At 41.7% G+C, this 25,067-nt stretch overlaps 1 protein-coding gene across 1 annotated transcript in view; it reads left to right on the top strand.

The window, feature by feature from the left end:
- Nucleotides 1-25,067, top strand: part of DAPK2 (death associated protein kinase 2) — a 106,078-nt gene that overhangs the window by 64,784 nt on the left and 16,227 nt on the right. Inside the window, exons 4-7 of the mRNA XM_082255128.1 lie at nucleotides 14,410-14,548; nucleotides 19,263-19,392; nucleotides 21,687-21,735; nucleotides 21,823-21,849. Coding sequence (XP_082111254.1) covers nucleotides 14,410-14,548; nucleotides 19,263-19,392; nucleotides 21,687-21,735; nucleotides 21,823-21,849 — 345 coding nt within the window. The remainder of the gene's footprint in view (nucleotides 1-14,409; nucleotides 14,549-19,262; nucleotides 19,393-21,686; nucleotides 21,736-21,822; nucleotides 21,850-25,067) is intronic.

Here is a 25,067-nt window from a genome sequence, read left to right as displayed (position 1 = left end):
ACAGCAGTTACTGAGACAGATGGCTTATTACACATACCTCAATATTATATTTCGGGGTATATTTGTAAATGTTTTCACATAAGATTCACACAACTTTCACCTATAATTCACACAGTTTCCAGCTAAATTCTCTTAAAAATGCCTGATTCTTGGGTAAATGTTATATGAAATTTTGAAAACAGATTTCCAAAAGGGTTGGATTGAGTTACAGCACCACCATCTGTCAAAAAAAACCTGTATGTATCTTCCACATTGACAGAAGCCAGAGGAGTGAGTGCTGAATCGCAAAAAATGGCCTGGTCATTAAGGGGGGCAAATCTTTCCGGTCCAGAACAGGTTAATCTAGCATTTCCATAATTCATGTAACAGTGCAGACCTGTTCTCTGCTCAGAGCTGTCAAAGAAAAAAAAAAAGAAAACAGCTGGCAAAGTTTATCACAACATTGCTCAGGGCTAGGGTTGAGCGAACACCTAGATGTCCGTGTTCGACGGGTTCGGCCGAACTTTAAAAAAAAGTCCGGGTCCGTGTCCCGGACTTTTACCGAACTTTTCCCGGACACCGAACCCCATTGAAGTCAATGGGGACCCGAACTTTAAGGCACTAAAATGGCTCTAAAACACCAAAGGAAAGGGCTAGAGTGCTGCAAATGGCAGCAAAACGTAATTAAGAGCATGGCAAGTGCTCTGCAAACAAATGTGGATAGGGAAATAACTTAAAACAACAAAAAAAAAACAGAAAAATAAAACAATGTTCTTCTTCATCTCTGAAGGACGAGGCCCATATGGAGTAGGAGGGAGGTTGAGGTGGTGGTGGATGTGGCGGTGACATAGGCGTGCGCACAGGGTGTGCTGGGTGTGCCTGGGCACACCCTAATCACCTAGGGCACATAGCATTGCCAGTGAGGAGATGGGAAAGATCTCCCTGGGACCTGCTCTGCTCTATTTCTCCTTGCCTACAGGTACATGGCCCCGATACATTACTCTCCCTGCTGGCAAACACATGCATGTGTATTTCAACTTTGGGGTGCACACCTTAATGCAATAGGCTGCGCACACCTATGGGCGGTGTAGGTGGAAGCGGCGGTGGAGGAGGACCAGGGCCGGATTAACAGCATCATGGGCTTGGTGCTGAGGATTTTGAAGGGCCTTAAGGGCCGTGCCTTGCCATGCACCCAGAGGAGGAAGGGTGCAGCCATGCATGCCTAATTCAACATGGGATGCTGTCTCTGAAGCCCATAAACACATCCATGCATCGCCAACTGTCCCTCCTTGTCCGGCCTTCACGCTGTGTGGGGAGGTTCTGAGGGTGCTGCCTGGGGAAGCGAGCATAGAAGCCAGACTTCTGTGTTTACAAGTGACAGAAGAGCGGTAACAGTGAATATGGCCAACCCGGGGCCTATATAAAAGGTAGGGGCCTGGAGCTGCAGCTCCAATAGCCCCTACATTAATCTGGCCCTGAGGAGGAGGACGAGGTAGCCAACACTGCTTCTTTTCAAAAATTTTAAATGAGGGTACACCCCAAAAGAGTGAGAAAGAGCAAAAATGGAACAATGGGTGGGTAAGGTCGGTATCCATTGCTATTCTGCATAAGGTACGGAAAAGTCCCGTGGGATCCATGCCTGGTTCATTTTAATGAACGTGAGCTTGTCCACATTGTCTCTGGACAGGCGGCTGCGCTTGTCTGTTATAACGCCCCCAGCCGTGCTAAATACCCGTTCAGATAATACACTGGCTGCAGGGCACGCCAGCACCTCCAAGGCGTAAAGGGCAAGCTCAAGCCATGTGCCCAATTTGGAGACCCAGAAGTTGAAGGGGGCAGACCCGTCATTCACTACATGTAGGCGTGTGCACACATACTGCTCCACCATGTTGGTAAAATGCTGCCTCCTGCTAAGACGTTCCATCTGAGCTGCTGGTGCTGCTGTTTGTTGTGGCGTGCTGACAAAGCTTTTCCACATTTCGGCCATGCTAACCCTGCCTTCTGAGGTGCTGGCGGTGCCCTGGTTGCGTTGGCGACCTCCTCCTCCTCCTCCTCTGCCTTGTGCTTCCACTGTGGCCCCGCTGTCAGATGGGAATGCCAGCAGCATGGCGTCTACCAGCGTGCGCTTGTACTCGCGCATCTTGCGATCGCGCTCCAGTGAGTGAATTAAGGACGGTACGTTGTCCTTGTAACGGGGATCCAGCAGCGTGGCCACCCAGTAATCAGCACAAGTTAGAATGTGGGCAACTCGGCGGTCGTTGTGGAGACACTGCAGCATGTAATCGCTCATGTGTGCCAGGCTGCCCAGAGGCAACGAAAGGCTGTCCTCTGTGGGAGGTGTATCGTCCGTGTCCTCTGTATCCCCCCAGCCACGCACCAGTGATGGCCATGAGCTGGCCTGGGTGCCACCCTGCTGTGAACATGGTTCCATCTCCTCCTCCAGCTCCTCCTCCTCCTCATCCTCCTCATCCTCCAGAACTGTGCCCCTGCTGGACAATTGCGTCCCTGGCGTTTGCGTGTGCAGGAACCCACCCTCGGAGCCCCTTGCGAATGACTGCCCTGAAAGCCTTGGAAATGTTACCTCTTCATCCTCCTCCTCCTCCTCATCCTGTGCCACATCCTCTTCCATCATCGCCCGAATTGTTTTTTCAAGGAGGCATAGAAGTGGAATAGTTAAGCTGAGAACGGCGTCATTGCCACTGGCCATGTTGGTGGAGTACTCAAAACAGCGCAACAAGGCACACAGGTCTCGCATGGAGGCCCAGTTAAATTAAATAGCGGAATAGAAAATATGATCCAAAAAAAGTGTATGTATATCACACGTACACAACCACACTGGGCCCCAATTACTATTGTTTGTACCCCTAAAAGGCTAGATGAGGAGTAGGGGGAGTATGGAACAGGCAGCACCCTCAAACCTTCAGAAGTATGAGATGAACCCCAACAACTTGGAAAGGTGGATCTCTCTCACACGTACCGACACAGACTATCCCGCAATTCAATTGATCCTCAAAGGTTTTTATTGAATAGCGGAATAGGAAATATGATCAAAAAAAGTGTATGTATCTCGCACGTACACAACCACACTAGGCCCCAATTACTATTGTTTGTACCCCTAAAAGGCTAGATGAGGAGTAGGGGGGGTATGGAACAGGCAGCACCCTCAAACCTTCAGAAGTATGAGATGAACCCCAACAACTTGGAAAGGTGGATCTCTCTCACACGTACCGACACAGACTATCCCCCAATTTAACTGATCCCCAAAGGTTTTTGATTAAATAGCGGAATAGAAAATATGATCCCAAAAAAGTGTATGTATATCACACGTACACAACCACACTGGGCCCCAATTACTATTGTTTGTACCCCTAAAAGGCTAGATGAGGAGTAGGGGGAGTATGGAACAGGCAGCACCCTCAAACCTTCAGAAGTATGAGATGAACCCCAACAACTTGGAAAGGTGGATCTCTCTCACACGTACCAACACAGACTATCCCCCAATTTAACTGATCCCCAAAGGTTTTTGATTAAATAGCGGAATAGAAAATATGATCCAAAAAAAGTGTATGTATATCACACGTACACAACCACACTAGGCCCCAATTACTATTGTTTGTACCCCTAAAAGGCTAGATGAGGAGTAGGGGGAGTATGGAACAGGCAGCACCCTCAAACCTTCAGAAGTATGAGATGAACCCCAACAACTTGGAAAGGTGGATCTCTCTCACACGTACCGACACAGACTATCCCGCAATTCAATTGATCCTCAAAGGTTTTTATTGAATAGCGGAATAGGAAATATGATCAAAAAAAGTGTATGTATCTCGCACGTACACAACCACACTAGGCCCCAATTACTATTGTTTGTACCCCTAAAAGGCTAGATGAGGAGTAGGGGGAGTATGGAACAGGCAGCACCCTCAAACCTTCAGAAGTATGAGATGAACCCCAACAACTTGGAAAGGTGGATCTCTCTCACACGTACCGACACAGACTATCCCCCAATTTAACTGATCCCCAAAGGTTTTTGATTAAATAGCGGAATAGAAAATATGATCCAAAAAAAGTGTATGTATATCACACGTACACAACCACACTAGGCCCCAATTACTATTGTTTGTACCCCTAAAAGGCTAGATGAGGAGTAGGGGGGGTATGGAACAGGCAGCACCCTCAAACCTTCAGAAGTATGAGATGAACCCCAACAACTTGGAAAGGTGGATCTCTCTCACACGTACCAACACAGACTATCCCCCAATTTAACTGATCCCCAAAGGTTTTTGATTAAATAGCGGAATAGAAAATATGATCCAAAAAAAGTGTATGTATATCACACGTACACAACCACACTAGGCCCCAATTACTATTGTTTGTACCCCTAAAAGGCTAGATGAGGAGTAGGGGGAGTATGGAACAGGCAGCACCCTCAAACCTTCAGAAGTATGAGATGAACCCCAACAACTTGGAAAGGTGGATCTCTCTCACACGTACCGACACAGACTATCCCGCAATTCAATTGATCCTCAAAGGTTTTTATTGAATAGCGGAATAGGAAATATGATCAAAAAAAGTGTATGTATTTCGCACGTACACAACCACACTAGGCCCCAATTACTATTGTTTGTACCCCTAAAAGGCTAGATGAGGAGTAGGGGGAGTATGGAACAGGCAGCACCCTCAAACCTTCAGAAGTATGAGATGAACCCCAACAACTTGGAAAGGTGGATCTCTCTCACACGTACCGACACAGACTATCCCCCAATTTAACTGATCCCCAAAGGTTTTTGATTAAATAGCGGAATAGAAAATATGATCCAAAAAAAGTGTATGTATATCACACGTACACAACCACACTAGGCCCCAATTACTATTGTTTGTACCCCTAAAAGGCTAGATGAGGAGTAGGGGGGGTATGGAACAGGCAGCACCCTCAAACCTTCAGAAGTATGAGATGAACCCCAACAACTTGGAAAGGTGGATCTCTCTCACACGTACCAACACAGACTATCCCCCAATTTAACTGATCCCCAAAGGTTTTTGATTAAATAGCGGAATAGAAAATATGATCCCAAAAAAGTGTATGTATATCACACGTACACAACCACACTAGGCCCCAATTACTATTGTTTGTACCCCTAAAAGGCTAGGAGTAGGGGGAGTATGGAACAGGCAGCACCCTCAAACCTTCAGAAGTATGAGATGAACCCCAACAACTTGGAAAGGTGGATCTCTCTCACACGTACCAACACAGACTATCCCCCAATTTAACTGATCCCCAAAGGTTTTTGATTAAATAGCGGAATAGAAAATATGATCCAAAAAAAGTGTATGTATATCACACGTACACAACCACACTAGGCCCCAATTACTATTGTTTGTACCCCTAAAAGGCTAGGAGTAGGGGGAGTATGGAACAGGCAGCACCCTCAAACCTTCAGAAGTATGAGATGAACCCCAACAACTTGGAAAGGTGGATCTCTCTCACACGTACCAACACAGACTATCCCCCAATTTAACTGATCCCCAAAGGTTTTTGATTAAATAGCGGAATAGAAAATATGATCCCAAAAAAGTGTATGTATATCACACGTACACAACCACACTAGGCCCCAATTACTATTGTTTGTACCCCTAAAAGGCTAGGAGTAGGGGGAGTATGGAACAGGCAGCACCCTCAAACCTTCAGAAGTATGAGATGAACCCCAACAACTTGGAAAGGTGGATCTCTCTCACACGTACCAACACAGACTATCCCCCAATTTAACTGATCCCCAAAGGTTTTTGATTAAATAGCGGAATAGAAAATATGATCCCAAAAAAGTGTATGTATATCACACGTACACAACCACACTAGGCCCCAATTACTATTGTTTGTACCCCTAAAAGGCTAGGAGTAGGGGGAGTATGGAACAGGCAGCACCCTCAAACCTTCAGAAGTATGAGATGAACCCCAACAACTTGGAAAGGTGGATCTCTCTCACACGTACCAACACAGACTATCCCCCAATTTAACTGATCCCCAAAGGTTTTTGATTAAATAGCGGAATAGAAAATATGATCCCAAAAAAGTGTATGTATATCACACGTACACAACCACACTAGGCCCCAATTACTATTGTTTGTACCCCTAAAAGGCTAGGAGTAGGGGGAGTATGGAACAGGCAGCACCCTCAAACCTTCAGAAGTATGAGATGAACCCCAACAACTTGGAAAGGTGGATCTCTCTCACACGTACCAACACAGACTATCCCCCAATTTAACTGATCCCCAAAGGTTTTTGATTAAATAGCGGAATAGAAAATATGATCCCAAAAAAGTGTATGTATATCACACGTACACAACCACACTAGGCCCCAATTACTATTGTTTGTACCCCTAAAAGGCTAGGAGTAGGGGGGAGTATGGAACAGGCAGCACCCTCAAACCTTCAGAAGTATGAGATGAACCCCAACAACTTGGAAAGGTGGATCTCTCTCACACGTACCAACACAGACTATCCCCCAATTTAACTGATCCCCAAAGGTTTTTGATTAAATAGCGGAATAGAAAATATGATCCCAAAAAAGTGTATGTATATCACACGTACACAACCACACTAGGCCCCAATTACTATTGTTTGTACCCCTAAAAGGCTAGGAGTAGGGGGAGTATGGAACAGGCAGCACCCTCAAACCTTCAGAAGTATGAGATGAACCCCAACAACTTGGAAAGGTGGATCTCTCTCACACGTACCAACACAGACTATCCCCCAATTTAACTGATCCCCAAAGGTTTTTGATTAAATAGCGGAATAGAAAATATGATCCCAAAAAAGTGTATGTATATCACACGTACACAACCACACTAGGCCCCAATTACTATTGTTTGTACCCCTAAAAGGCTAGGAGTAGGGGGAGTATGGAACAGGCAGCACCCTCAAACCTTCAGAAGTATGAGATGAACCCCAACAACTTGGAAAGGTGGATCTCTCTCACACGTACCAACACAGACTATCCCCCAATTTAACTGATCCCCAAAGGTTTTTGATTAAATAGCGGAATAGAAAATATGATCCCAAAAAAGTGTATGTATATCACACGTACACAACCACACTAGGCCCCAATTACTATTGTTTGTACCCCTAAAAGGCTAGATGAGGAGTAGGGGGAGTATGGAACAGGCAGCACCCTCAAACCTTCAGAAGTATGAGATTGTGTTCACTGTACCTCACAAAGATTGAGTTCACTGCACCCCACAATGATTGTGTTCACTGCACCCCACAAAGATTGTGTTCACTGCACCTCACAAAGATTGTGTTCACTGTACCCCCCAAAGATTGTGTTCACTGCACCCCACAAAGATTCTGTTCACTGTACCCCACAAAGATTGTGTTCACTGCACCCCAAAAAGATTGTGTTCACTGCACCCCAAAAAGGATGTTGTTCACTGCACCCCAAAAAGGATGTTGTTCACTCCACCCCAAAAAGATTGTGTTCACTGCACCCCACAAAGATTGTGTTCACTGCACCCCAAAAAGATTGTGTTCACTGCACCCCAAAAATGATTTTGTTCACTGCACCCCAAAAAGGATTTTGTTCACTGCACCCCAAAAAGGATGTTGTTCACTCCACCCCAAAAAGATTGTGTTCACTGCACCCCAAAAAGATTGTGTTCACTGCACCCCACAAAGGATTTTGTTCACTGCACCCCAAAAAGATTGTGTTCACTGCACCCCAAAAAGGATGTTGTTCACTGCACCCCAAAAAGGATTTTGTTCACTGCACCCCAAAAAGATTGTGTTCACTGCACCCCACAAAGGATTTTGTTCACTGCACCCCACAAAGATTGTGTTCACTGCACACCAAAAAGGATTGTGTTCACTGCACCCCAAAAAGATTTTGTTCACTGCACCCCAAAAAGATTGTGTTCACTGCAGCCCAAAAAGATTGTGTTCACTGCAGCCCAAAAAGATTGTGTTCACTGCAGCCCAAAAAGATTGTGTTCACTGCAGCCCAAAAAGATTGTGTTCACTGCAGCCCAAAAAGATTGTGTTCACTGCAGCTCACACACAGAAAAATGGATGTGGATCACTGACACCTGCCTATCTCCAATCCCACACCACACAGCAATATCGATTGTAGTTTGTAGAACACAGTTTCCCTAAAATTCAGCAGACTCTGTCCCTAACAGGATTGAGAAGAGATCGTAGATCAGGATTGAGTGCAGACCCCACCCCCCACACAGCAATATCGATTGTAGTTTGTAGAAGACACTGACCCTATAATTTAGCAGACTCTATCCCTAAAATGCCTACAACTCGCCCTGCCTAAACACTCCGACCTGTCCCTCAATTCTATCCGGACACAAATGGTTTTTTCCTGCCTATCTTTCCCTAATCAGCAGCCAGCACGTTGATGTGTGCTCTGTCCCTGAATCTAAGCAGCATAATGACGCCGCTGCGGCTGCCTCGAACTTATAAAGACTTGGTCACATGCTTCAGACGGCCAATCACAGCTACTGAGACATTTGCAGGCATGGCTGGGATGGCTTAAGGCACACCAGTTAAACGATTGTTGATTGGCTGTTGAAAGCCCGCCATGAAAAGAGCGCCAAAGCATGCAAAACCCGGAAATAAAACGACCGAACACGGATTTTTACCCGAACATACAGTAAAGTGTCCGTGTCCGTGTTCGGGTAAAAAAAATCCAATTATTCGGTACGAACACGAATAATACAGTCCGTGTTCGCTCAACACTACTCAGGGCTGAGAGATAAAAATAAACATTGTATCATTTCATCCTTTTAGATCAAAGGGATGAACTTCGGTCTGCAAGTGCCGGTTCACATTTATGAGATGTGGGAATGCTGCGAATATACAGCGTGTTCCCGCATCGCATCCGCACAACAGGCAGTTCACACTGCCATGTGCGATACGCTGGGGGTGTAAATTCAAAGTTAACAACACCCCCAGATCAGATTGCTTTTCGCAGTGCGATCTGAAAGTTCACACAGAATCGGATCGCACTAGTGTGAACCACCATGCGATCCGATTCTGCTGCGGACCAAAAAACGGGTCCTGTGCGTGTTTCAGTGTGATTGCGGTGCGAATTCAGCCATACAAACTGTATGGCTGAATTTGCACCGCACAGACATCGCATGTAATTTTAGGAGCAGTGTGCTCCGAATTACATGCAATCTCTGTGATGGCACAAATGTGAACAGGCACTTAATATTAGGTCAGTTTAACCACTTAAAGACTAAGCCTTTTTCTGACACTTTTTGCTTATAAGTTAAAATCTGTATTTTTTGCTAGAAAATTAATAAGAACCCCCAAACAGTATATTTTTTAGCAGAGACCCTAGAGAATAAAATGGCGGTCGTTCCATTATTTTATGTCACACTGTATTTGCGCAGTGGTCTTTTAAATGCAATTTTTTGGGGAAAAATACACTTCAATGAATAAAAAAAACTAAACAGTAAAGTTAGCCCAATTTTTTTTATAATGTGAAAGCTGATGATACTCTGAGAATTGTGATCTTTATTTTAAGCACAAAAATTGTGATTCTCATTTTATCCAGACTCGTGTAGCTCTAAAACCTAGCTGTGTATGCACAACTCATTACCCCTTCTACAGAACTCTTTAAACAGACGGTTACATTTATTTTCTTGCAGAAGAGACATATCAGGTCTCTTGCATCAAATAGCCTGCCTGTCCATACGTTTTTTAATTTTGACTTTAGTTCTGCTTTAATCAGTATTGGTGTTCAGATAGGTAACCCCAGTTACGTATAATCCCCCGTGTTTGCTTACAGAAATGAATATGCATTTCTTTGCTTCACAAGGAAGTCAGACAGGGACGGCGTATTACCGATCTTGACAACTGTGCTATATCTAGCCTGTGGTTCACCAGGCGGATATTGCAGGTTCTTCACTTCCCCCGGTTATGTTGTCCTCTGTTACATTCAGTGTAGAGCATGATGTTCTGTTCACTTTATTCTGCATCAGTATAAAGAGAAAAGTCAATACATCTAATAACAGGTCATTTGTGAAATGGGCAGCCTTTGGTATTTTTTCTTTATTCTGTATCTTAAGTTGTATCGCAGCTCTCATATTTATATGTAGTTCCTTATATAACAGCAATTAGGCTCAGTACATCTGTATTCAGTGTTACCACTTAAATAGAAGAAGAAAATCACTTAAATGGTATTTTCGTAAAGAGAATATGTCACCAAGAGAAGGGCACTTGGGCATCAATAGTTCACTAATTAGATAACGTTGCTACATTTCACTGTCAGTTTTCCCCGTTAATGTACAATGTAATAAATGGACATCCTTTGGTAAACCCCATGTTAACAATTATTAAAATGCTTTAAAAAAAACTTAAATTCCTGAGGGATTTGACAAGCGGGGAAAAGGATGTTGCGATACCAAAGGTGTTAATACAGAAAGTATATAAAAAAGTATAATCTTTATTGTTAAACACAGATAAAAAGACAATATATTACAGACGTTGCATAACATTAAGTACAAAAGTACTGTCAATACAGCAACAATTAAAAGTGCACAGAATACAAAAAATTGGATATTTGCATAATGATACTCGAGTTTATGGACTCCAAATCCCTACGCGTTTCAACTGAAAGTCTTCTTCTGGAGGTTCATTTGTCCAAAGTTTCGGACCATATCTGTGTATACAATGACCAGAAAAATAAGTGATACAAATAAATAGAACCACAGTCCACAAAAAAAGAGATGTGGGAGACCAACTCAAAGGGATTGGCATCCATAATATATTAATATATAAGGAGACTTACATATAAATTAAATATAGGAGAGATGAGTTCTTGTTTGTAAAAACATAAAGCAGTGGCTATGAGCGAATGGTATGCAAGGGAAGAACCAGGCACCCGGACCCAACCCAGAAGCCACAAGGGATTGAGGCCAAGATGGATAATGGGATCCTAATGGAAAAAAGGGGAAAAGTGAGGAATATAAAAACATCCAGAAAAAAGAAAATTATATATTTTTTATATTTTAAATATTAAAATGCTTTAGCTTTAACTGGTTGAACAGGGCCAGCCCTACCAGGGGTCCCCCTGGGTCCATTGGACCCAGGCAGAACTTGGAGAGGGGCAGCAAATTGACTCCCAAGATTTTTTCCAGCAGTTTTGTGTGTCCTCAGTTTGCAGGGCATTACGGAAGGCATTTCCCCATCTCATACTGCCGTCTGTAGTGCAAACTGATGAGTATGAGGAAGTAGAGTGTCTCCTCCGGGGAACGTCCCTCACGTAATCGTGGTGTGCGCAATGACGTCAGACATCAGAGCACTCCATCTCACACAGGGCAGGCTGTATCTTCTTGGGCGGTGGGTGCTGCAGACACAGGAGTGACAGGAGGACAGACAGTAGGTGTGGACCGGTCCGGTGGTGAGCTATGGAAGAAGATAACAGTATATATAATGTTTTCAAGATTTTATATATAGTGGATGTGGGGGCCTTTTGGTGGGCCTGATTTTTTTTTTTTTGGGGGGGGGAGGGGGCAGCATTTAATTCTTGGACCCAGGCAGCACAATGTCTTGGGCCAGCCCTGTTGTTGAATGTAACATACAAAGTGGTATTTATCTTATCAATACATACCCATCTTCTCCCTCTAATAATCTTTGTATATACAGTACTGTGCAAAAGTTTTAGGCGGGTGTGGAGGCTCTCCTCTCACTGCAGTGTCATAGAAGGGGGCATGTGTCTGAAAGACAAAGGCAGCCTTCCAGTCCAGCCCTCATAAAGCAGAGTTCCACCCTAAAAATGATTTTTTGCTTGTCCACTTGCTTTAAAGTACCTGTAAAAGAATTGGATAATGACAATTTTTTTTTCTTTTCACTTACCTTGTTTTTAATGCAAATATACTTACCTTCCTTCCTCTTCATCCCTCTGTGGACACGGCCGCCGAGGTCACTTCCTCCTTTGCATTGCGTCCTGGGAGATGAGCGTCATAAATCCCAGGGTGCAATGGGAACGGCCGGCCACTATTCAGAATGCCGATCACAATCTACAGCGCATGCGCGAGATTGCAATCGGAATTCTGGGTAGCCAGTTCCAGGAAGAAGGAGCGGGGGACATAACGGCTTTAGACGCCCACAACGCATATGGCCGTGCTCTGCAATCAATTTTAAAGGTAAGTATTTATCTTTATTTGTTTACTGTAATGACCTGTAATGTGGGTTTAGTGTTAGGGTAATTAGGGAAAGATTAGGATTAGGGGGGGTATTTTTATCTAAAAAAAGTTGTATGTGGCCGGAACTCCGCTTTAACTACAAGGGAAAAACATGGATTTATTGTATAAGGTTTACCCATAATCCCATGTTTTTCTCACACAGTTAAGAGGGAGAATCTGCTGCTGCTGAAAAGGTACTTTTTAATCACAAAAAATAATATATTATAATGCTATACGTTATAACATAATAATTTATTATTTATCTATTTACTGTGAAATTATTGATTTGAAGTTATAACTTCAAACTTCAGTAATTTGTCCGTTAAGCCACCTGCTTGAGTACAGTTTTTGAAAATCTAGTAAATGATCTTAAAAACAATATTTAATAATTATTTGTATATTACTTAATTATGGTAAATAACCACTTGCCACCCAGGCCAATTCTGATACTTCTCTCCTACGTGTAAAAATCATCATTTTTTTTGCTAGAAAATTACTCAGAACCCCCCAAACAATATATATATATTTTTTTTTAGCAGACACCCTAGGGAATAAAATGGTGGTCGTTGCACTAAAGTTAGCCCGATTTTTTTGTATAATGTGAAAGATGATGTTACGCTGAGTGAAGAAGACGTTTACATTTTTTTTATAGCTTACATGTTTAGAGTTACAGAGGAGGTCTAGTGCTAGAATTATTGTTCTCACTCTAGCGTTCGCAGTGATATCTCACATGTGTGGTTTGAACGAGGTTTACATATGCCGAAACAAGTCCTTATGCTGGTAAATTAGTAAACTATGTGAATTAATTGAAGGTGCCATATATAGTCTATATAATCAGAGACTGGTTCAGGTTCTATTCTTTTATTGTATAGATTATTTATGGCACTTTCATTAGGTCTTAAAGTTTACTAATTTTAACCAACATAAGGACTTGTTTTAATAAAATCAGGACTGGTAATAGCTATATAGAGCACAGTGTAATTTTTATTTTTTATTTCCACATTCTATAACAGCCGGGTACTTGACCAGTGAAATCTCAGCATTTACAGGGCTGTTACAGAATGCAGAAATAAAACATAAAAATCTGCTGTGTCAATAGATTCCTTTCACCATACGCTTATTTGTCTGGGGGAATCTGATTGACTGCCTGCGTCCTGACGCGTGGGTTTTTAAGCTTAAGCCATGTGGCTGTGGGGGTTTATTCACTAAAAGGCGATGTGGGGGTTTATTCACTAAATAATGTGGGGGTTGTAGTTGGCTCTGATACTAGCCAGTGCCTCACCAGCCACTGACTCACCGCACGTCCCTGGTATAATGTACCCCATACTCATTCACATAAAGGGGGGCCAGGATCTGGGGGCCCCCATGTTAAAGGGGTCTTCCAGATTCCGATAAGCCCCCTGCAGGCAGACCACCACAACCATAGCCCAGGGTTGTGGGGAAGAGGCCTTTGTGCCCCAGGCATATGGCCTGGTATGGTTTGGGGGGGGGGCGCTTGCTCATCCCCCACTTTCCTGGACTGCCAGACTGCGTGCTCGGGTATAAACTGGGGGGACCCTACGCCATATTTTTTTAACTTTTTTATTGCCAGCAATGTGTTTTTTTTATTTTATTCAGCGGGGAAGCCCATTGACAGCTGATGACTCATCGGTTGTTAAGGACAACCAGCTATTCGCTGTGCCCTTATTAGGCAAAGCTTTGCCTAATTAGGGCTTAGAATGCACTGTGCAGCGCGCAGTGCATTGCAGGGCATTCAGCAGGGAAAACACCCGCCAAACGCCTTCAAATTCGGGTGTTCGCCAAACGGGCGAACAGGCGATGTTTAGGATCAACTTTTTCTCTGAACCGTTCACCCAACTTTAGTTTAAAATAGGTTTTATATGCATCTTAAGTTTAGGCTCATATGCATTTCATGTTAGGTGAGCGTCCAGCATTTTAAATCAATGTGGGAAAAATCGTTCTGTTACATCTTCAGCTGTAGCAGAAATGTGGCATGACATGTACTACTGTTAAAGGAGAGGTGCCACTTTTAATATGATATTCATAGGAAATAAAATAATTTGGATTTTATGATTACATCTGTAATGTGATGCTTTAAAACCTAGTGAGTAGATTTTGAATATTTTTAGTTTAGCACAGTCATTGGTTTTAATGGAGAAATGTCGACCTACCATGTATTTGATTTTAGACCATTTTATACCAGTGCATTACATAAAGTGGTTTTCTCTTGGCCCTGTTTAGGGTTTCAGGAGGAGAACTGTTTGATTTCCTGGCACAGAAGGAGTCACTAAGTGAAGAAGAGGCTACTAGGTTTATCAAACAGATCCTGGATGGAGTTCATTACCTGCACACCCGCAACATTGCACATTTTGACTTGAAGGTGAGAAACCCTACATAGTTACCAGCGTGTAATTGCAATATGTATTGTTCACAGTGATCCATAATAGTTAAATAGTGCAGAAAAGTAAACAAGAATCCACAGTCCTATAGGAAGGCCTCACAACATTACCATAGCCCAATAGCATTTGGAAAAAATAGAATGCTTCCTGGTCACAAGTCACTTAGGCCTGTTAAATACACCCAGAGCAGCCTTTTTCATCCTTTTTAAAACAGAGGAATCCTTGAAATAACTTTCTGGTCTCATGAAACCCTTGCTAATAATTACCATATTTACAGCTCAGTGTACATTATTGGGATGGCCAATGGGAAGAATGCTCCTTACATTTCAGGTCAGTTGGAAGTATTCATCTGTAATAGACAGCTACAGTAAAAAGATCATTGGAGTCAGTTGGAAACTGTCTGAGGGGCAGGACTTGCCCCCTGCTCAAGGAACCCCTCGCAAATTCCTGGTTGAGAAAGGTTTTATTCAGTGTTGAGTATAAGATGGGACCATCTGTAAGATTGTGCATTGCTTACTTTTTGGGATCATTTACACTTTGCCATTCTTGTGCCTTGTGTTAACACATGTATGTAATGGCATGTTGTGTAACCTGTTTTTGTGTTGAGGCAGCCAATTCATTTTGAATGGGCTGCCAATGCGTTACAGTGGACAAAAAAACATACATTTATATAGTGAACACACCACTTCAAAGAAGAACACCAAGCAGCGCAAATACTATATAAATAAATAAATAAAAACAGATATGTGTCTCAAAAATAAAAAATGTATAAATAAATATATATCTCATGAAAGTCCAAAAAAGGTAAATATTGCACAGTTCCATGAAAGGAGTGCTTCATTTAGTTTATCATCCAATGCAGTGGATAAAGGATGATTCTATCACCATAAATTCCACCACCAGTGTGACATCCAATGCCACTCCCATCAGATGGACACTCACCAAAAATATTTGCCCCCCATATACATGGTGGGGGAAAACGCGCTGTATGAATAAACGGTGACAAATTCCTCTACATGGGTGAAGCTCCGTTGTCTTTTTCCTCTACATATGGCTCAAAAGAGGACATGTAGGAAAAGAGAAAGCTCCACTAGTGTAATACTGTCTCATATACTTTGTTTATTAAAAATATCTATTTGCAATGCACTCACATAGAATACATGATAACAGCGCTACAACATCTAAAACAGGAGGGTCAGAGCTCTCCCCAAGTTATCACCTACTCCACGCTGGTTTAGAATCTCCCGAAGCCATCCTCTACTCCTCTGACTGACACTCCAGTTTGCCGTGTAGCCACGCCCTGATGCGTTTTCGTCACTTTCGACTTCATCAGTTCGACCCCCCTGTGACGAAGTCAGAAGTGACGAAATGTGTTGGACGTGGCTACACGGCAAACCGGATTGTCAGTTGGAGGAGCAGAGGATGGCTCCTGGGAGATTTTAAACCAGCCTGGAGGTGGTGATAACTCGGGGAGCGCTCTGACCCTCCTGTTTTAGATGTTGTAGCGCTGTTACCATGTATTCCATGTGAGTGCATTGTGAATAGATCTTTTGAATAAACAAAGTATATGAGAAGGTATTACACTAGTGGAGCTTTCTCTTTTCCTACATGTCCTCTTTGGAGCCATATATAGAGTAAAAAGACAAGGGAGCTTCACTTATCTAAAGGAATCTGTCACCGTTTATTCTTACAGCGCGATTGCCTACACCATGTGTATGGGGGGGCAAATATTTTTGGTGAGTGGCATTGGATGTCACACTGGTGGTGGAATTTATGGTGATAGAATCATCCTTTATTCACGGGACGGGATCCACTGCATTGGATGATAAACTAAATTAAGCACTCCTTTCACGGAACTGTGCAATATTTATCATATTTATCATTTTTTTGGACTTTCATGAGATATATATTTATTTATACATTTTTTCTTTTTTGAGACACATTTATTTATTTTTATTTATTTATATAGTATTTTCGCTGCTTGGTGTTCTTCTTTTAAGTGGTGTGTTCGCTATTTTGATATAATTCTATTTTAATTAGAAACGGCTGCATCTTATAATATGGTATTTTCACATATGATTTTTCACATTTAAAGTTTTGTTATTTCGCATATAATATATTAGCGCGAGAGATTTCACTATATTTATCAAAAACATACATTGATGCAGAAAATCAGCAGTGCTGTACTTTGTGTTATGGCATGCTGTAACTTATCTGCATCACAGCTGCATTGCCTTAGTGTACTGAGGTACCATTCAAAATGAATGTAATACTATATGTGTTAATTTACATGTTACTGCAACACACCACAATGTAAATGTGCAATACCATTGCAAAGAGTAGGTAAGTATAACATCTTTTTTTTTTTTTTTTTTTTTAATGAGGAAACAATCACTTTATATAACAATTAGCTAATATAATAACAAATGTCAGTTGGGCTTGCACATTTACAGTATTAGTATACTGTAATACTTAAAAAAGAGAAAGCAGCAATCTTCAGCTACAATCCCTGATTTCCTGATTATATTTACTTCAGTGGATGGGATTATCAATATTACTTCCCAAAATACGAATTTATGAAGGCTTTTCAAAACTGAGCAGTGCTAATCCTGAGTGTTGGATTGGCCATAGTTTGGCAGATTTCTCCTAGCGAGAGATGAGCAGTGAGACATCTGCCATTCCTCCCAACATGCCGGGACACTTCGCAGTGTAGCTTGTAATTCAGCCAATAAATGGAAGCAGCACTGGTGATAAAACACATCCTTCCATGACGAAAGAAGAAGTGAATCCAGGCAAATAGCAAGCTAGTAATTCTCAGTGTATACGGTATATTAATTATGCCTGATGCCTGGAATTAGCATGGAATCAAGCCATATATGAAATTTATATAGAAACGTCCTGTATATTTTCCGTATACAGTATATTAGTAGTTGACTATGGTTGATATTGAAAACCAACAATGTAATTTGCACTTAAAGTGGTTGTAAACTGCAGACATGAAATATGAACAAATCATATCCCTAGTGTGTACTTGTCTCAATTCAGAGCACTAAAGCCCCGTACACACACACAGATTGTTGGCCGACCGATAGGTCGTCTTTTGTCCAGTGTTGTTTGTTGGTTGAAATGTGCTCTAGACTTGCACTGGACTTTTGTTGGCCAACAAAAACCAACTTCAGAAGATATGTCATGTGATGGTTGACTTTCCGTGTGTTTTTTCTTCTCTGAGCATGCCCAGTCTTGCTCATCTGATTTTTGTCTGCCGAAATCTGTACTGACTGAGAAACAATCGGCCGTTCTGTTGTTGGCCAACAAAAATTTTATAGCATGCACACCAGATTTTTTTCGGCTGAAAATTCGCAGTTGGTTGTTGGAAGCATCATACTAACAAGCCTACAATCGGCCGATCGGACGTTGGCCGACAATTTACGGCCAACAATCTGTGCGTGTGTACGGGGCTTAAGTGTCATTTCTGTCCACTGCTTCATTCCTCTGCTATCAGCATGAATCACTTCTGACAAGTTTTCCTGAAACCAAGAGAAAAATGGTAACAGGGGAGGGAGCTCCAGCTGATTGACTGCTCTGTACCTGTGTGTTGTATGAAAGGGCTTGTTTTAATTTTCTCCAATCAGCTCTCAGAGCTCTCTTCACTGGTGTAATTTCAGCTCTCCACCCCCTTCTTTTCAGAGCTGAAAAATCCTGTGTAAATTTGGCACTTTAAATGGATGTAGGGGAAAGTCCACTGTAGATAGACAGGTCCAACTTACGTAGGATGATGTGTTTCATCTTTGTGTATCACCTGAGCAGTCACTTCACTGGGTATATTTGAGGTAGGGATCGACCAATATCGGTTTTCGTTGCCGATACCGATATTTTTGACATTGCATATCGGTATCGGCCAATATGGGCCGATATTTTGTACATTTAAAGTTTTGAAAAATAAAGACAATTTTTGACACAAATCTGGTACTGAACATGTGGGGTAGGTCTTTTAGCTGTAATGTGCGGTCTTTTCTTACCTACCTGCCTGCCAGGAATCCCGTGGGAACCTAGTTTAGTGTCATTAAAATCCTAGAATCCACTTTATTAGTGTTTTATATAATGTCCGGTGTGTGTTTTTGTAATAGAATAGTGGGAAATACCTTCATTACATCGCTGCTCTGGGCTCTCCTCGCTAATCTCCCACTATGCTGTTTTCTCCTCTCATAGCTGTCAGAGGAGGATATCGGGCCCTCCCCTCTGCAGTGTACACAGAAGCGCCGAGTATTAGATTATAATAGGGTGAAATACCTTCATTACATCTCCCGCTCTGCTGTCCTTCTCTCCTCCCCCACTGACAGCTTTGGGGTCACGGAAGGTCCAAGCGGCGATGTAATGAAGGTATTTCACACTATTAGATTACAAAAACACACACTGGACATTATATAAAACACTAATAAAGTGAATGCTAGGATTTTACATACACTAATATTATATACAGTAATATCGGCAATATCGGTAACCTCCGATTGAAATATCGGGGAAAGTGCATATTGGCCCTTGATATATCAGCCTTGCCGATAATCGGTCGATCCCTAATTTGATTTACAAATTTATGTACAAGTAAACAACTGCCTAATGTAACTTTAAAGTGATATAATGTGAAATTCCACCTACTTGCTTAATTCTAAAATATTTTAATGCTTTTTTTTTCAGCCAGAAAACATAATGCTGTTGGATAAAACAATTCCTGTACCCCACATAAAACTTATTGACTTTGGTTTGGCACACAAAATTGAAGATGGAGTAGAGTTTAAGAATATTTTTGGTACACCGGAATTTGTAGGTTTGTATTGTTAACTTTATTTTTTTATATATATGTGACCATGAAAATAATTATATTGTATTCCAGGTACTGTGCTATTCCCTAGACATGCTTCCTAATAAATGTGTCTTGTCGCCTTTAAAATGTACATATATAACAAGTGACTTTGAATGCATACAAAAGACACTTCATTAAATTAGGATATGTGACCGTATTATTTCTGAACCATGCCCCTGATAACTTCCACTTGTCATGAAACGTTTTGGATGCAGCTTTGACACGCTGACGTCACCATGTAAGGAGATTGCCGATCCGAACCTGGTTCATCATTTAATTGTACAGAGGGCTTTTATCCACTGACTATGTGAGTTTTTAACCCGCTTATTATTATACTCTGATTTACATTATTGGGAGTGTTTCACAGTGTTTTTTTATGTGGCTAACTGCATGAATAATGAATACCTGGAGTAGATGGAGGATACTATATTGTCCATAGGGGATTATCCCCATCTCTGGACACTGTTTGACCACTCAATATGAGGTTCAATATTTCTTGGTATGGTTAAGTCTTATCACAGTGGTGATGTGTAATAATCACAGACCCAATTTCAGGGTATTTTATTGATTGCACTTGAACAATTTCTAGTGTTTATTGGACCTTTGGATGGACTTAAAGAGGAAGTAAACCCTCCTCTGCAACTTGTACCTATAGGTAAGCCTATATTAAGGCTTACCTATAGGTACTGTAAATATCTCCTAAACATGTACCGTTTAGGAGATATTTACCTTGCATGCAGCCAGTGACATCACTGGCGCATGCGCTTTGAAGGAACGGCCGCTCGTGCCGTTCCTTCAGAGCCCCGTGCCGTTACCGTCTGTTCCCGCGCGCATGCGCGGGAGTGACGTCATCGCGGCTCCAGCCAATCAGATGGCCGGATGCCGCAAACCCGGAAGAAGGGCGACAGAACATGTCGCCCATGAGACAGGTAAGCGGTCGGCACTGCAGGGCTTCGTTCTTAGGTAAGTATTTCATAATGAGCTAGTATGCGATGCATACTAGCTCATTATGTGTTTTTCTTTCAGGTGTTTGTTTTTTTTTAAAAAAAAATCGGAGGTTTACAACCTCTTTAAGTAAAAGCACTTTATATACATGTTGGGTTTGTTCAAAGAATTAATATGGTCACATATTATCCTGTAATTGATGTTTATTTATTATGAAGGATCTTTTGAATGCACTCAAAGTCACTTATGTTATGTATGTGAATTTTATAGAGGACAAGGCACATTTATCAGGGAGTACATCTAGTAAATAGCGAAACCTGGAATAGACTATATTTATACACTATATCTTACATCTGGATACTGTGCTGGCTCCTTGTCCCTTTTAGTATTTTTGATGAAGTGCAGAATCGGGTCATTATATATTTAAATAAAAATAAATCATTGATACACATGAACTACAAACTCAGTTACAATACTAGAGTACAAATCTTCTTTCCTGATATTTGTTTTATACTATTGGGGTTTTGAAGCACTGCTTTAATTGATACAAATGTTATTCTCTCTTTATATATAGATAGCTCTCTTTATACGATAGATAGATAGATAGATAGATAGATAGATAGATAGATAGATAGATAGATAGATAGATAGATAGATAGATAGATAGATAGATGGATGGATGGATGGATGGATGGATGGATGGATGGATGGATGGATGGATGGATGGATGGATAGATAGATAGATAGATAGATAGATAGATAGATAGATAGATAGATAGATAGATAGATAGATAGATAGATAGATAGATAGATAGATAGATAATTGCCCATAATAAACCTACTACAGTGATAGTGTCTATAGTCAAATGAGGCCAATTTTGTCATTTTCACTGTTTTGCCTTGTAGAAAATGATGGCATTTATTTAATCAGCTGTGCACAGTCCTTGTGTAATAGACCGATGTCTTCAGCTAAGCTTGCCACATGTCAACTATCACACAGATGAACAGGCCTATTATGTAAACAGTGGAAAGTGCAGTTCTGGTATACCGCCTTTAGTGACCAATCAGTTTTCAGTTTACTGAAGTCAGATCAGTTTATAGAAATTTCCAGGCTGCTAATGGCTACTACACTTCTCCCATCATTAGTGTTCTCATATTGATAGATTTAATAAAACATTTGTTTTGTACTGAACTAGTGGCAGCGGGTTAAATTCCATCCCTATAGCACAGGAACCATTACTGTACATTTCAGAGTCCTTCAGAGCGGTAGATAAATGAGAATATGCTGTGTAACTATCTAATTATTGTTACAGCTCCTGAAATAATCAATTATGAGCCACTTGGTCTGTCAGCAGATATGTGGTAAGTTTGCATATAAATAAGTCACCGTTGTGAGACGAGAGTGCTTTTTAATGAAGGATATAATATGAATATCATTTTATGTTGTAGGAGCATTGGAGTGATCACCTATATATTGTGAGTATTTGGCTTATTTCAATCAGTTTTTATAAAGCAAGCTAAGATGCTGAAATATTGGCTACAACCATTTCTACATACAAACATATTAAACAGAAAGATACAAATGCATATGATAGAAGTAAAGAACATGAGAACCTTGTTAGGTATCCATATAGTACAACAGTAAGGTCTCGTTCACACCTGAGTATTTTGTATCTTGAAGCTCCAAAAATCGAACCATCCATAATCTCATGGTTTTCAATTGTGCGTGTTCACACCTGAGAGCAGTGACACTCAAATCTTGACACTTGTAGCTTCAAAACTACATGAGCTTTTTTGAGAAACAAGCTTCAAACATTTTTGGCCCCACTAGACTTCAGTTGGAGCGCCTGCAGGGGCAACTTTTAGTCCAGGGGGCAAGTACAAACCAGAGGCCAATGGTGCAGCGATTTGGCCCCCCTCCCATGCTCCCTCTTCCCGGCCTCCTCCTGACCCCCATTCCAGGCTGAAGCTCCGCACCAGATACTCTCTACCCACTGGCTGAATTTGGGTTCCCGACCTGGCCAGCAGGGGGTGGTTGGGGGGAGCTGGGACAGCTCGGTTGGGTCTGGAGGAGAGTATCCAATGGGGCATGGAACCGACCTCTGCTCAGACATAGTTTACACCATCCCTGCTGGGGGGAGGCCTGCGCTCTGTCCTTGTCTTCAACCCGCACTCAGTAGGTCAGCGGCGAGAATTTTTTACTTCTCCTCACCAGAAAACTTTAAACATGTCTGTGGCAGAAGTGGTGCAGCCTTTTTACGAGGCATCAGAGTGGCCCAGGGGCAATTGCCCTCCTTCCCCCTTGCCCAGTCCTCCCCTGGGAGCCTGAAAAACATGCCAAAAAATATGTGAAAGCACACGATGTGCCCGGTTCTCCTAGTAACTAGCTTTACATTGGCTAAAAAGAATTTAAAATCAATTTGATAGAAAGTACTCAATGTTAGAAAACTCTTTGAGTTTATGTACAATACAATTTATTTTTTTTTGTTTCAAACTCTTTATTTTTTGTGACTCCATAGACCAACAAGTAACGTCAGACAATCTTCCAGACCAAGTGATGCAGTACACAATGTACAATGATCCCTACAATAAGTAGCACATACATTTTGCCCCTATATGCTGCCCCTTTCCTTACCTCAATAGCCATTATTTTTTGCATCTATGTTTGCATGTGGGGCATGGAATGTGGGCCATCTATTTAGATATGCCAAATATTTTATATTGTTTTCTGTTTCAATGGTTTTTATTGTTTTTGAAAAAGCAAGGTACAAGCATGCAAGAAAGACATAGGTTTAAATAAAGCACCATACAATATATAAATGAGGGATGGCACTACCAAAGATACTTGGATAAGTGACCCACATCCTGTAATTGTTGAAAGACAAAAATAAAACCCACTAGGAGGTGGGACTTTTAAGAGCATAAAATGGTACAAGGTGTAAAACAATAGAAAAATATTTATTACATATAGATAGAATAAACACAGTAAAATGTAATGTGGATTACAACAAACCAAGAGCGGTTTTACATAGATAACCCAAAAGTCTGTTTGGTAACAGTGGAGAAACCCCCAACTCGATTCGAGATATCGGACAATTTTCTCTTTGTTGTCGTCAGGGGTGAAGGGTTATGAGTACAGTAGTATCTATAATTCAAAATATACATATATCATTATACAATATACCCAACAATTAGATTAGTGAATAAAAAAGATATATATATATGTATATATATATATATATATATATATATATATATATATATATATATATATATATATATATATATACACACTGACCCATAAGAAATCTACAACCAAACGGCACACCACATGAAATTACAAAGCCAGCCGTCGGACTGGTTTGTTCAGGTGCTCAAACATAAAAAGCAACCCAGGGAAGGGCCTATACTCCCCCACGAAAAAAAACTCCACCAAAAGGGCCAAAATGGAACCTAAATTAAATATATATATACAGTGGGTACGGAAAGTATTCAGACCCCCTTAAATTTTTTACTCTTTGTTATATTGCAGCCATTTGCTAAAATCATTTAAGTTCATTCTTCTTCCTCATGAATGTACACATAGCACCCCATACTGACAGAAAAACACAGAATTGTTGACATTGTTGAAGATTTATTAAAAAAAAAACTGAAATATCACATGGTCCTAAGTATTCAGACCCTTTGCTCAGTATTTAGTAGAAGCCCCCTTTTGATCTAATACAGCCAGGAGTCTTTTTGGGAAAGATGCAACAAATCTTTCACACCTGGATTTGGGGATCCTCTGCCATTCCTCCTTGCAGATCCTCTCCAGTTCTGTCAGGTTGGATGGTAAACGTTGGTGGACAGCCATTTTTAGGTCTCTCCAGAGATGCTCAATTGGGTTTAAGTCAGGGCTCTGGCTGGGCCATTCAAGAACAGTCACGGAGTTGATGTGAAGCCACTCCTTCGTTATTTTAGCTGTGTGCTTAGGGTTATTGTCTTGTTGGAAGGTAAACCTTCGGCCCAGTCTGAGGTCCAGAGCACCCTGGAGAAGGTTTTTGTCCAGGATATCCCTGTACTTGTCCGCATTTATCTTTCCCTCGATTACAACCAGACGTCCTGTCCCCGCAGCAAAAAAACACCCCCACAGCATGATGCTGCCACCACCATGCTTCACTGTTGGGACTGTATTGGACAGGTGATGAGCATTGCCTGGTTTTCTCCACACATACCGCTTAGAATTAAGGCCAAAAAGTTCTATTTTGGTCTCATCAGACCAGAGAATCTTATTTCTCACCATCTTGGAGTCCTTCAGGTGTTTTTTTAGCAAACTCCATGCGGGCTTTCATGTGTCTTACACTGAGGAGAGGCTTCCGTCGGGCCACTCTGCCATAAAGCCCCGACTGGTGGAGGGCTGCAGTGATGGTTGACTTTCTACAACTTTCTCTCATCTCCTGACTGCATCTCTGGAGCTCAGCCACAGTGATCTTTGGGTTCTTCTTTACCTCTCTCACCAAGGCTCTTCTCCCCCGATAGCTCAGTTTGGCCGGACAGCCAGCTCTAGGAAGGGTTCTGGTCGTCCCAAACGTCTTCCATTTGAGGATTATGGAGGCCACTGTGCTCTTAGGAACCTTAAGTGCAGCAGAAATCTTTTTGTAACCTTGGCCAGATCTGTGCCTTGCCACAATTCTGTCTCTGAGCTCTTCAGGCAG

The sequence above is a fragment of the Pelophylax lessonae genome (genome assembly GCF_965119305.1).
Source record: "Pelophylax lessonae genome assembly, chromosome: 4".
Taxonomy (NCBI): domain Eukaryota; kingdom Metazoa; phylum Chordata; class Amphibia; order Anura; family Ranidae; genus Pelophylax; species Pelophylax lessonae.
This window is presented reverse-complemented; position numbering and strand designations above follow the sequence as displayed.